Raw genomic sequence first — 13,201 nt, forward strand, 5'->3', positions numbered from 1 at the left:
TATTCAATTTTCTTTCTTTATGTAGGAATTAGAAATTATTAGCTGACAGGAGCACTGTATCTAAGTTATCTGCAAAAAGATAAAAGTTTTTAGGTGCCCAAGTAGCCTTTGGAATCAGGGTTAAAATCCCCCCCCCGCCCCCTCGAAAGGGCACTCCTGCTGAACCCGGACCCCGTGCGGGCCCCCACCCCATTGGGGAGCTGAACCCGGACCCACGAGAGCCCCCGCCTCGTTGGGCACATGCAGAGTTGCCCGCCCTCGGGGTGTTTGTCCCCAGCCACCTGAGGCGCGCCGGTCTCTGAGCGCTCCTGCGGGTGACTCTGTCCCAGCCGGCTCAGAGACAAGGCGCTGGCCCCACGCCGCCCGGCCCCATGTCCTCTCCCGGCCACCGTAGCACGGCGGCGCGTTGCGCTGAGCTGGGAGACGTGTGTTTAAGGGGACCCGGAAGGGAGATGGCAGCCGGGGAGGTTGATCGGGGCGCCGCAGAGCCGGGGCTGCGGCCACCCGGGGTCGGACCCGACTGGGGTGAGCCGGGCCCGGAGGCGCGGAGCGTGTTCCTGAGCGGGTGGGGCGGGAGATGTGAGGGGCATTGGCGGGGAGGGGCAAAAGCCCAGCGGTGTCCCCGCTGCCGGGTCTGGCTGCTCCAGCCCAGGGGCGTGGGGCAGGCAGCGCGGACTCCTGGCGAGAGGCCTGGCTGGCTCTTGTTCCCGGCGCGGCCGCTGGGCCTCTCGGGCCAGTCTCCGAGCCTGGGCTAGCTGGGCGCTGACAGGGCCGCGTGGCTAGTCGTGCGGCCCGGGGTTGGGATCCGGGTGGATTGGTGTGGGCCTGTGGGGTGTTTTAGACATGTGGACTCCTTGTGAGATCCTATGAGCTCCTATCCCAGTCCTGCAAACACTCCTGCGTGTGATACTGATGGAGCTGCCTGGGCGAGTAAGCTTCCTCACTGACGTGTTTGCTGAATTGGGGCCTTAATATCCACAGAGCCTGCGTGAGTGCGGTTTACAACATGAACATCTGATCTGCCACTCTCCTGTGGCTGGTACAGTACTGTAGTACAAATACTGTCTTAGACTGGAATTTTCAGCTTAAAACTTTAGGATAACCTTGACTGCCATTGAATTTCCCCGTTCAGCTTCTTTGAAACTCCCATCTTTAACTTTTAGGATATGTTGATGTACAACTTCGTTTGCTTTGCCTTTAGAGTCTGCCCTCTTTGATGAGCTCAGTGACTTGGTTGACACAGGTGAAGTACAGCTGGATGTGGATAATGAGATTTATGTGAGTAGCTTTTAGTATGTGCATTTGGTTGTCTAATAATTTGTTGCCTAAACAGACTCCTGCTCTGCTCCTGGGGCTAACAGCCCCTTTTAGGTACAGAACAGTACATTAAGTTTGCAAAGTGAAGCACTCAAAAGCTAGAAGATGCCAAAGTGAATGGCACCTGTGTCCCTTTGTGTGAATGCACTGCTATGCAGTTTTTAATTGCGTGGTAGACTATTCTTATTTTCACAGGCCCCTTGTTTCACTCAGTGTGCAGACTGGATGACAGAAAACAAAGGAGGCACTTGTTTAATGTTTTTTTTTATCCTCAATATTCTGTGTGTATTATAATGTTAACATTCTTTTAACATAGTTTTTTATATAGAATGTGCTAAGGTATCTTTTTAACAAGAAAAAAAGACATTATATGAAATGGAACAGTTTGATAAACAGCAGTAGAAAATGGCTCATATATATAAAAATTGTTAAAATATTTATTGTAAAGGTCCAGTAGCAAGTACAGAGGTACAGAATATATGGATAGTGGAAAATAATAGCACAAATTATATTTGATTTAATAAATCTTGGAATACTGGGAAAGTTCCAGATGACTGGAAGAAAGCTAGTGTTTCATTAATAGTCAAAATCTGTAAAGAAGATGGTAATTGTATGCCTGCTAGCCTGACACTGATCCTGGATGAATTTATGAAATGACGGATGCTTGACTTTTTCTCTACAGAACTTGAAGGATGGTAGTATAGTTCATGCCAGCCAGCATGGTTATATGGAAAATAATTCCTGTCAAATGAACTTGACACTATTTTCTGAGATTACAAGTCTGGTCAGCAAGGGTAACTGTGACCTAATATGATGTGACCTCTGTAAATCATTTGACTTAAGTACTTTGAAGAGGAAATTAGTATCATACAAGATCAATAAACCACATATTAAAAGGATTAAAAAGTGTCTAAATGAGATCTCAAAACATAATTGTTTAATAAGGAATCATCATCAAATGCATGTGTTTCTACAGAGTCCCACAGAGATTGGTTCCTGACACAATGCAATTTAATGTTTTATGTCAGTGACTTGGAAGATATTAAATCATTGCTGATAGTCTGAAGATTTTAAAGATAGGAAGGGTGGTTGGTAATGACACCAGGTCACTCATCCTGAGCCATCTGAATTACCCGATAAGTCTTTAGTAGGATTCCCATCCTGTCTTAAAGAGACAGAGTTAGTTTCCACAAGTACATCAAGAACAGCATTTTGCAAAAGTGGGGCCTGGATTGGGGTAGCCTCTGTCACCCCTCTCTCTGTCTGCAAGAGGTCAGTTGTATCACTGCTCCCTTCCTGGAGGTCAGTTACACAGTTCCCTCTTAAAACCGGAGCTGCAGGTTGGGTGCCTGGGAGCATAGACGCCAACCCAGCAAATCTGTCCTGGGCAAACCCTCCCGTGTAATCAATGAGGAGACATTCCTGTACTTCCCCAAATTCCTTCTCAGCTTCCTTCTCTGGGCGCCCTTCTTAGGCTTTGTCTATACTACCAAGTTTTGTTGACAGAAACTGCCTTTTGTCAACCAAATAGTGAATGCGTACACACTGTGATGTGACTTTTGTTGGAAAAAATGCCCAGTTTTGGCGACAAAATACAGCCACCCCAACAAGAGATGTACGTCTTTTCTCTCTAAATTTTTCTTGACAAAGTGCCAGTGCAGACACCACGCTTGATTTCGTCACTTTAATTGGCTTCCAGGTGGTGTCTCACTATGCCCATCGTGACCGCTCTGGTCGGCAGTTTGAATTCCACTGCTCTGCAGCCATGTAAACAACCATCCGCCCTCCCCCTTAGAAGCCCCAGGAATTTTTGAAATTCAGTTTCCTGCTGGCTCGGCATGGAGAGGTCTCATCGCATTTTCCCAGGTGACCATGGTGGGTTATTGCACCAAACACTCTCCCACTTGGACCACTGTGGAGCTGTTGGATCTGATCAGTATATGTGGAGAGGAGGCTGTGCAGTCACTGCTTCGCTTGAGCTGTAGGAATTGGGATACCTACGGGCATATTTCTCAAGGCTTGTGCAAAAAGGGCTATGATCGGGACATGCTGCAGTGCAGAATGAAGATAAAGGAGTTGAGTTAGGCGTACCATAAGGCGAGGGAGGCAAACTGTCACTCTGGTGCTTCACCTAAGACCTGCCGGTTCTATAAGGAGCTGGACACCATCCTCAGTGACGACCCCACCTCTACCATCAAGAGCCCCATGGATATTTCGGCGGGTCTGGAGGCGATGGAAAGAGGGCCTGACCTGGAGGATGAAGATATTGATGAAGAGGTGGAGTTAGATGATGATGTGCAGCTCCCAGTGGGGTCTCCCGGTGGGGCAGGCAGCCAGGAACTGTTCTCCACTCCAGAGGTGTCTAGTCAGTCTCAGCAGTTGCTCTCCGGCGAGCAAGAAGCAGGAGAGGAGACGCCTGTTAAATGGTTGTGGTTTGTGTAGTGCGGAGGTGGGTTCGGCGTATAGAAATGTGGAAGTCTGGCTGTTTCTGTGAGCTGGACATTTTCCTGTGTAGCTAATTGGTACAGCGGAACAGGGTGTTGATGCGTGCAAAGATCCCACGGGAATCCTCCAGAGAGATCTCCAGGAAAGTTTCCTAGAGGTACTCTGTAGTCCTCTGCCAAAGATTCAGTGGCAGAGCAACTTTGTTCCTTCCCACATTTTAGGAAACTTTCCCACACCATTTGGCAATCAGTTGTGCAGGAGCCAAAGTGTCACATAGGTGAGCAGCATAGGGAGCAGGGTGGAAGCCACAAGCATGGAGCAGATGTGCCCTTGTTTCCCTGCTTACCCTTAGCAGTGAGATATCTGCCAGAATGATCCTCGCCTGTGGAAAAGTATGGGAGAATTTTAGAATTTTTTCTCTAGCATGCTGCACCACGAACCTTGCAGAGTGTGTGCTCTTTTCCCCATGTGAAGCACCCCCACCCACCAACGCTCACCATGCTTTGGGTGTTTGAAGAGAGATATGTGCCTGCCAAGAGTCAGTGAGAAAGTGATTGTTATGTTTCAAAAGTTGTATTTAACTGAAATGTTTCAATACTGTGAGTGAATTTAAAAATCCCGCATCTGTGCATTGTCCTTTGTGCTTCGGAAGATGTGCTCTTCAGGAATACTCCACATGCCCCAGCCGAGTGTCTCCGCCAGATAAGAAAGCGCCCAAGATGCAGCAAAGAAGACATGTTCCAGGAGGTACCGCACTGCTCCAATGCAGAGAAAAGGGAATGCAAGGAGTTCTGGGAAGCTGAACGGCAGGACAGAAAAAAGAATCAGGAGTTTGTTAAGGGTGCAGCTAAGCAGATGATTAAAGTAATGGACGGGTTTCAGAGTAACAGCCGTGTTAGTCAGTATTCGCAAAAAGAAAAGGAGTACTTGTGGCACCTTAGAGACTAACCAATTTATTTGAGCATAAGCTTTCGTGAGCTACAGCTCACTTCATCGGATGCATACTGTGGAAAGTGTAGAAGATCTTTTATACACACAAAGCATGAAAAAATACCTCCCCCCACCCCACTCTTCTGCTGGCAATAACTTATCTAAAGTGACCACTCTCCTTACAATGTGTATGATAATCAAGGTGGGCCATTTCCAGCACAAATCCAGGTTTTCTCACCCTCCCCCGCCCGCAACACACACACAAACCCGCTCTCCTGCTGGTAATAGCTTATCTAAAGTGACCACTCTCCTTACAATGTGTATGATAATCAAGGTGGGCCATTTCCAGCACAAATCCAGGTTTTCTCACCCTCCCCCGCCCGCAACACACACACAAACCCGCTCTCCTGCTGGTAATAGCTTATCTAAAGTGACCACTCTCCTTACAATGTGTATGATAATCAAGGTGGGCCATTTCCAGCACAAATCCAGGGTTTAACAAGAACTTCTGGGGGTGGGGGTGATGGTAGGAAAAAAACAAGAGGAAATAGGTTACCTTGCATAATGACTTAGCCACTCCCAGTCTGTATTCAAGCCTAAGTTAATTGTATCCAATTTGCAAATGAATTCCAATTCAGCAGTTTCTCGCTGGAGTCTGGATTTGAAGTTTTTTTTGTTGAAGAATTGTAACTTTCATGTCTGTAATCGCGTGACCAGAGAGATTGAAGTGTTCTCCGACTGGTTTATGAATGTTATAATTCTTGATATCTGATTTGTGTCCATTTATTCTTTTACATAGAGACTGTCCAGTTTGACCAATGTACATGGCAAAGGGGCATTGCTGGCACATGATGGCATATATCACATTGGTGGATGTGCAGGTGAACGAGCCTTTGATAGTGTGGCTGATGTTATTAGGCCCTGTGATGGTGTCCCCTGAATAGATATGTGGGCACAGTTGGCAGCGGGCTTTGTTGCAAGGATTGGTTCCTGGGTTAGTGGTTCTGTTGTGTGGTATGTGGTTGCTGGTGAGTATTTGCTTCAGGTTGGGGGGCTGTCTGTAGGCAAGGACTGGCCTGTCTCCCAGGATTTGTGAGAGTCTTGGGTCATCCTTCAGGATAGGTTGTAGATCCTTAATAATGCGTTGGAGGGGTTTTAGTTGGGGGCTGAAGGTGACGGCTAGTGGCGTTCTGTTATTTTCTTTGTTAGGCCTGTCCTGTAGTAGGTGACTTCTGGGAACTCTTCTGGCTCTGTCAATCTATTTCTTCACTTCCGCAGGTGGGTATTGTAGTTGTAAGAATGCTTGATAGAGATCTTGTAGGTGTTTGTCTCTGTCTGAGGGGTTGGAGCAAATGCGGTTGTATCGCAGAGCTTGGCTGTAGACGATGGATCGTGTGGTGTGGTCAGGGTGAAAACTGGAGGCATGTAGGTAGGAATAGCGATCAGTAGGTTTCCGGTATAGGGTGGTGTTTATGTTACCATCGTTTATTAGTACTGTAGTGTCCAGGAAGTGGATCTCTTGTGTGGACTGGACCAGGCTGAGGTTGATGGTGGGATGGAAATGGTTGAAATCATGGTGGAATTCCTCAACGGCTTCTTTTCCATGGGTCCAGATGATGAACATGTCATCAGTGTAGTGCAAGTAGAGTAGGGGCGTTAGGGGATGAGAGCTGAGGAAGCGTTGTTCTAAGTCAGCCATCAAAATGTTGGCATACTGTGGGGCCATGTGGGTACCCATAGCAGTGCCGCTGATCTGAAGGTATACATTGTCCCCAAATGTGAAATAGTTATGGGTAAGGACAAAGTCACAAAGTTCAGCCACCAGGTTAGCCGTGACATTATCGGGGATAGTGTTCTTGAGGGCTTGTAGTCCATCTTTGTGTGGAATGTTGGTGTAGAGGGCTTCTACATCCGTAGTGGCCAGGATGGTGTTATCAGGAAGATCACCGATGGATTGTAGTTTCCTCAGGAAGTTAGTGGTGTCTCGAAGGTAGCTGAGAGTGCTGGTAGCGTAGGGCCTGAGGAGGGAGTCTACATAGCCAGACAATCCTGCTGTCAGGGTGCCAATGCCTGAGATGATGGGGTGCCCAGGATTTCCAGGTTTATGGATCTTGGGTAGTAGATAGAATATCCCAGGTCGGGGTTCCAGGGGTGTGTCTGTGTGGATTTGATCTTGTGCTTTTTCAGGGAGTTTCCAACTGTGCCCACATATCTATTCAGGGGACACTATCACAGGGCCTAATAACATCAACCACACTATCAGAGGCTCGTTTACCTGCATATCCACCAATGTGATATATGCCATCATGTGCCAGCAATGCCCCTTTGCCATGTACATTGGTCAAACTGGACAGTCTCTATGTAAAAGAATAAATGGACACAAATCAGATATCAAGAATTATAACATTCATAAACCAGTCGGAGAACACTTCAGAGTAACGGCTGTTACTCTGAAACCTGTCATTGTAAGGAGAGTGGTCACTTTAGATAAGCTATTACCAGCAGCAGAGTGGGTTTGTGTGTGTGTGTTGGGGGCGGGGGGTGTGTGAGAAAACCTGGATTTATGCTGTAAATGGCCCAACTTGATTATCATACACATTGTAAGGAGAGTGATCACTTTAGATAAGCTATTGCCAGCAGGAGAGTGGGGTGGGGGGAGGTATTTTTTCATGCTTTGTGTGTATAAAAGATCTTCTACACTTTCCACAGTATGCATCCGATGAAGTGAGCTGTAGCTCACGAAAGCTTATCCTCAGATAAATTGGTTAGTCTCTAAGGTGCCACAAGTCCTCCTTTTCTTTTTTTTTAAAGTAATGGAGGAGCAAATGCAGATGCTGAAGTCCTTAATAATGCTGCAGACTGAGCAGATTTATGCCTGCCCTCCCCTGCAGCACATTCAGAACTCTTTTCCATGACCCCCCCAAACTCCACCCACACATTCCTTTACACTTTCTGGGACTTCTAGGTTTCCACTTCACTACCCCCCCTCGGACAACTTTCACAATGATAGCAGAACCTGTACACAGCTGTTAAAGTCTGCCCTTCCCTGGTTCCTCCTTTCCCACCAAGCATCTTTGTGTGTGTTGTTTCTTTTTGAAGGATAACTCATCTTTATTTGTTTTCTACAAATTGAGATTGCAGGCAGTACCAATACATGCACAGGCATTTTAACCATTCGCTTACTGGAATGTAAGGCTCCAAATGTCACCATTACCCCCTAGGAAAGCTACATGTAATGTAACACTGAAGCACCAATTACAGAGATATACATTACTGGTTCTCCTTTTCAAAGTGTTGCCTCAAAGCCTCCCTGATTCGAATTGTCTGCTCTGTGCTCCTCTGATACCTTGGTATTTGGCTACTCAAAATCACTAGTCCACTTAGCTTCACAAAGGTGATGCAACATACAGCATGCGGCTATGACCATGGGAATATTATCCTCATTAAGGGCTAACCTGCCATAAAAGCATCCCCAGCGTGCCTTTAATATTCCAAAGGTACGTTCAGCTGTCACCTAGCACCTACTCAACCTCTTGTTGAACCACTCCTTACTGTTGTTAAGGTGTCCTGTGTAAGGTTTCATGAGCCATGGCTGTAAGGGGTATGCCAGGTCTCCCAGGATCGCTATGGGCATTTCAACAACCCTCACTGTAATCTGGTTTGGAAAGAAAGTCTCTGCTTGTAGTTTTCTGTACAGGCTGGTGTTCCTGAAGATGTGTGCATCATGCATGTTCTCAGACCACCCTGCGTTGATGTTCGTGAAATGCCCACGGTGATCCACAAGCGCCTGCAACACTGTGGAGAAGTACCCCTTCCTATTGACTTACTCTGTTGCAAGGTGGTCTGGTGCCAAAATTGCTTCTCCTCAGTTAGGGAAACCCATTTCTGCAAAGCTGTCCACTATTTCACGCACACTTCCCAGAGTCACGGTCCTTCGTAACAGGATGTGATTTATTGCCCTGCACACTTGCATTAACGCAGCCCCACCGGTCAACTTCCCGACTCCAAATTGATTAGTGACCGACCAGTAGCAGTTTGGAGTCACCAGCTTCCACACAGAGATTGCCACATGTTTCTCTACCGATAGGGCAGCTCTCATTCTGGTGTTCTTGTGCCACAGTGCTGATGTGAGCTCCACACTCAGTTCCAGGAAGGTGTCTTTCCACATGTGAAAGTTCTGGGCAGCCACTGCTCATCCCACACCTGTATGACGATACGATCCCACCATTCTGTGCTTGTTTCCCAAGCTCAAAAGCGATGATCTACACTATGCAGCTGTTCTGTGAATGCCAAAAGCAATCTAAACTTGCTCCTGTCCATATCACGCAGCATGTCAGGTGCCTGTGAGTCTTCTTCATTTAGGAAGCTCACAATTAACTGCACTGCTGTCCGTAATGTCTTCATGACAGTTAACAGCATAGGAGAGCAGTGTGGGATCCATCCTTTCTCTCACAGGTGGACAGCAAAGAAGGGCTGTTGCAAAAATGCCATGAAAGAAAGCCAGAAGCCCATGGAGTGCTGGGACAGAAAGCAATGCATCATGGGACATTGGGCTCAGTCCCAAGATGCACCACGATCCGATCCGCCTTCCCTCAACACCTAATGACAGAAGGCGTCGAGCTGGACTGCATTGCTCACAGTGTTGTTGATAGTGCCCCCGCTGTGGACATGCTCTGCCAACAGAGGGAGCGAGTGTGAACATGACATTCCGATTGTTGTTATGTTGATTTTTGAGTGTCGACATCAGTTTTGTCGACAAAACTTTGTCGTGTAGACAAGGCCTAAGACACACCTCTGTGCTCTCTAGAGTGGGATCTATCCCCTCTTCAGATGTGAAGGGCTCACAGCTAACAGTTAGAACAGTCCTTTCTCTGGCAAGCAGTACATTCTCCTCCCTCTTTGAATTGGGTTTGCCTCCAGCTACAGAGTCCATGGAACTCTCACCCACTTCAGTGGTCTCTAGGATTCCATCACCCTTCTCTGGGCTTCCCTCTAGGACTCATCTTCCTATGCACCCGAGAGTGAGGTCTTCCCCTTGCCTAGCTGCATCCTGCTGGCAGCCAGCAACCTGGACAGTTTTCTCACTGACAGGCAATATGCTTCCCTCACATTGAGAGAAGGAGCGAATGTCCTGAGTTTATGCTGTACAGTTCTCTGTACAGCTCAAGACTGTATAATTTTGGGTTTACACTCCGGGGGGGTGGGGTGTGTGCCTGAGTAGCTGGCGCCTTCCAATGCAGTAGCTGGTCAAAGCGTCTGTATGTATCTGCTGCTGGGTGTGTCCCTACCTGTATGTGTGCTGGTGAAAGTGCAGGCTGGAGCCTGGAGAGAGCTTAGCAGCTTGTCACAGAAGTACAGTGTAAACAGGAGCCCAGGCTGGTGGGACAGGGGGGCTCAGTGGTACCCCAGTTCCAGATGGCATCCCAGGGGGAACCCATCACAGTGGTGCAGCGAGCAGGGTCATATGCACAGCTTGTTACTCTGAGTGAGATTGGCACTTGGTTCACTGGTGGTGATTTTAAATGAGATTTAAGTGTCTTGGCTAGAGATCAGTCAAAGAGGTTACCAGTTTGTTATTTTCTCTTTCCTTATTTTGGGCAAGGGAAGTAAGGACAGGAAAGCAGGAAAATGAGTGAAAGTAAAACTAGTAAGAAGCTGGACCTATGCAGATTGCAGGCAGACAAGAAGGAGAAAGAACACAAAAGACATATGGAATTAAAACAAATGGAGATTAACGCGCAAGAAGCTGAACACCAAAGAACCATAGAAGCAGACAATGCCAGGCAAGAAGCTGCACACTGAAGGGCTCTGGAACTGGAAGCCAAAGAAATGGAGATTCTTGTGATTGCAGAGCCATTGGCCTTTATTTTTGACAACTCATGGCGATCGGGGAGAGGAAGCATCAATTGAATTTGATAGAGAAGCAGAACCAGAACCCCCAGGCACCAACGAGCCTCACCTCTTCAAAATCCACAAATGGGAATGGTTGTGTCCTGCATGCAGCAAAACAGGGGACATTGTTGAATATTTCATCACCTTTGAGAAGCTGTGTGTACTCCATGAAATTTCTGAAGACCAAAAGATGCCCACTTTGGTTGCAAAGTTGTCTGGGAGAGCTCTGGATATATTCAATAAGATGCCAATTAAAGATGCCACTGGGCAGCAGGAGCTGGTCTAAACCACACCCACCCCTGGTAGCATACTGTTTTCCACTGCTGCAGAGAAATTAAAGAGACCCTCCCCCATTCCTTTAGCAGTTTCTGGGACTTTATTTTTCTTCTCTGGGGTTTCAGCACAGTATTCCTCCTTGCTGCAGACAGCCCGAGCTACATTGAAAAAGTCATTCCCCAGTAACAATTGTGATGGGTTAGTAGGTACTGCTGCCACAGTCAATTCAGCTTTCAAATCCTCAGTTTCTATGTGCACTTTAGCCAAAGGCACAAGGATTTTGTGACCTCCTATTACCAAAAGCTTTGCCATCTGTCCTGGCAGTATGTCTTTCCTGAACAATGCTTCTCCTGACCACAGACATTTCTGCACCTATGTCCCTCCACCAAAGGTGTTCCTTGCCATTAATTTTGACAGCCTTTATGTGGTTACTGCCTGGCTGGGCAGAGGCCATTTTTACAAACCTTGTATGATAAGTGACATTTGGGACAAGGACTAGAGGAATGGATTTCATAGAATATCAGGGTTGGAAGGGACCGCAGACTAAAAAATCCCAGTTTCCTCAGCCTCTCCTCATGAGTCATGTGCTCCAGTCCCCTAATCATTTTTGTTGCCCTCCACTGGACGCTTTCCATTTTTTTCACATCCTTCTTGTAGTGTGGGGCCCAAAACTGGACACAGTACTCCAGATGAGGCCTCACTAATGTTGAATAGAGGGGAACGGTCACATCCGTCAATCTGCTGGCAGTGCCTCTACTTATACATCCCAAAATGCCATTGGCCTTCTTGGCAACAAGGGCACACTGTTGACTCATAACCAGCTTCTCGTCCACTGTAACCCTAGGTCCTTTTCTGCAGAACTGCTGCCTAGCCATTCAGTCCCTAGTCTGTAGCGGTGCATAGGATTCTTCCGTCCTAAGTGCAGGACTCTGCACTTATCCTTGTTGAACCTCATCAGATTTCTTTTGGCCCAATCCTCTAATTTGTCTAGGTTCTTCTGTATCCTATCCCTACCCTCCAGTGTATCTACGTCTCCTCCCAGTTTAGTGTCATCTGCAAACTTGCTGAGGGTACAATCCACGCCATCCTCCAGATCATTAATGAAGATATTGAACAAAACCAGCCCCAGGACCGACCCTTGGGGCACTCAGCTTGTACCAGCTGCCAACTAGACATGGAGCCATTGATCACTACCCGTTGAGCCCGACAACCTAGCCAGCTTTCTATCCACCTTATCGTCTATTCATCCAGCCCATATTTCGTTAACTTACTGGCAAGAATACTGTGGGAGACAGTGTCAAAAGCTTTGCTAAAGTCAAGGAATAACACTCCCACTGCTTTCCCCTCATGCATAGAGCAAGTTATCTCTTCATAGAAGGCAATTGGATTAGTCTCTTCTTTCAAGGCTTCTCATGTATATTTGTGGCCTTGCTATGCCACCTGAAACATGCAAATTGAGGTGACTAAATCCTTTTGCCTCCTTAAGAGCTGTAGTGCTTGGTGGCTGCAATATTTAGTACTTTCTGTTTTGCATCTCTAACTTATTTTTGCTAAATTTATCATCTACAGGAAAACAGTCTTTATAACCTTGGCTTTGATTTGGACTTGATGTCTTGGGATTCAGGCCCGTGGGATGTGACAAGCCATACTTATATAGGTAATTACATGCCAAATGTTTCAGCTATGATTATCTTAGAAGAGTGACTACTAGGGATATTGACTTCAGTGGTACTACTTGCTGGAGTAGGCTTTTTTGTGTACTTCATTGATTTTCCTGGGATGGGACATGGCTACTGTTTTGGTCTCCCCTACGAGTCTCAGACTGATTAGTTGCTGTAGTCTTACTACATTCACTTGTGTGGTTTACTCCAGAAATTAATGTTTGGAATACAACAGCATGTTTCTTGCATGAGCTAAACTCCTACTGTTAGAAGATTTTACAGTGTGAAAGCCTACTTACCACTCTCTTGCAGGTGAAAACTTGAAGGAAGATCCTCAGTCGCCAGCTACTTCAATTTGTTCTGTCCCTTCACCATTATCAGACTCTTCAGTGCAGCATGTGCCTGTAAGTAGTAAAGTCTTGGTGCCTCACGTGTGTGCAGTTATGTTGCATGAACTGACTTATGGTTCATATAGAAAATACAAATGAAAGGAGCAATCTCATCTTAAATTCTGTTCAATTTCACAGTATAAATGAAAGAGAAAATTTGTTATACCTACATCTGAAACACTGACTTTTCTTCTGACATTCTCCTGTATAAAGTGTTTTCTTTCCTTGCCACTGTGGGTGACCCAAATAAACAGGGGCATATATGTACACAGCATGGGGTATGGAAGCATG

At 46.7% G+C, this 13,201-nt stretch overlaps 1 protein-coding gene across 6 annotated transcripts in view; it reads left to right on the forward strand.

Moving 5' to 3' along the window:
- Positions 1 to 378: 378 nt before the first annotated feature.
- The window catches only part of ATF6 (activating transcription factor 6), a 408,864-nt gene continuing 396,041 nt past the window's right edge, over positions 379 to 13,201 (forward strand). For 5 of the 6 annotated variants that reach the window (XM_073356217.2, XM_073356211.2, XM_073356213.2 and 2 more), the window contains exons 1-4: positions 379 to 525; positions 1,202 to 1,278; positions 12,430 to 12,517; positions 12,834 to 12,925. In XM_073356217.2, coding sequence (XP_073212318.1) covers positions 453 to 525; positions 1,202 to 1,278; positions 12,430 to 12,517; positions 12,834 to 12,925 — 330 coding nt within the window. In that variant the 5' untranslated portion in view covers positions 379 to 452. Of the gene's footprint in view, positions 526 to 1,200; positions 1,279 to 12,429; positions 12,518 to 12,833; positions 12,926 to 13,201 lie in introns of those variants that run through there. The other variant, XM_073356215.2, reaches the window with a different exon arrangement.

The sequence above is a fragment of the Lepidochelys kempii genome, chromosome 8 (assembly GCF_965140285.1).
Source record: "Lepidochelys kempii isolate rLepKem1 chromosome 8, rLepKem1.hap1, whole genome shotgun sequence".
Classification (NCBI taxonomy): Eukaryota; Metazoa; Chordata; order Testudines; family Cheloniidae; genus Lepidochelys; species Lepidochelys kempii.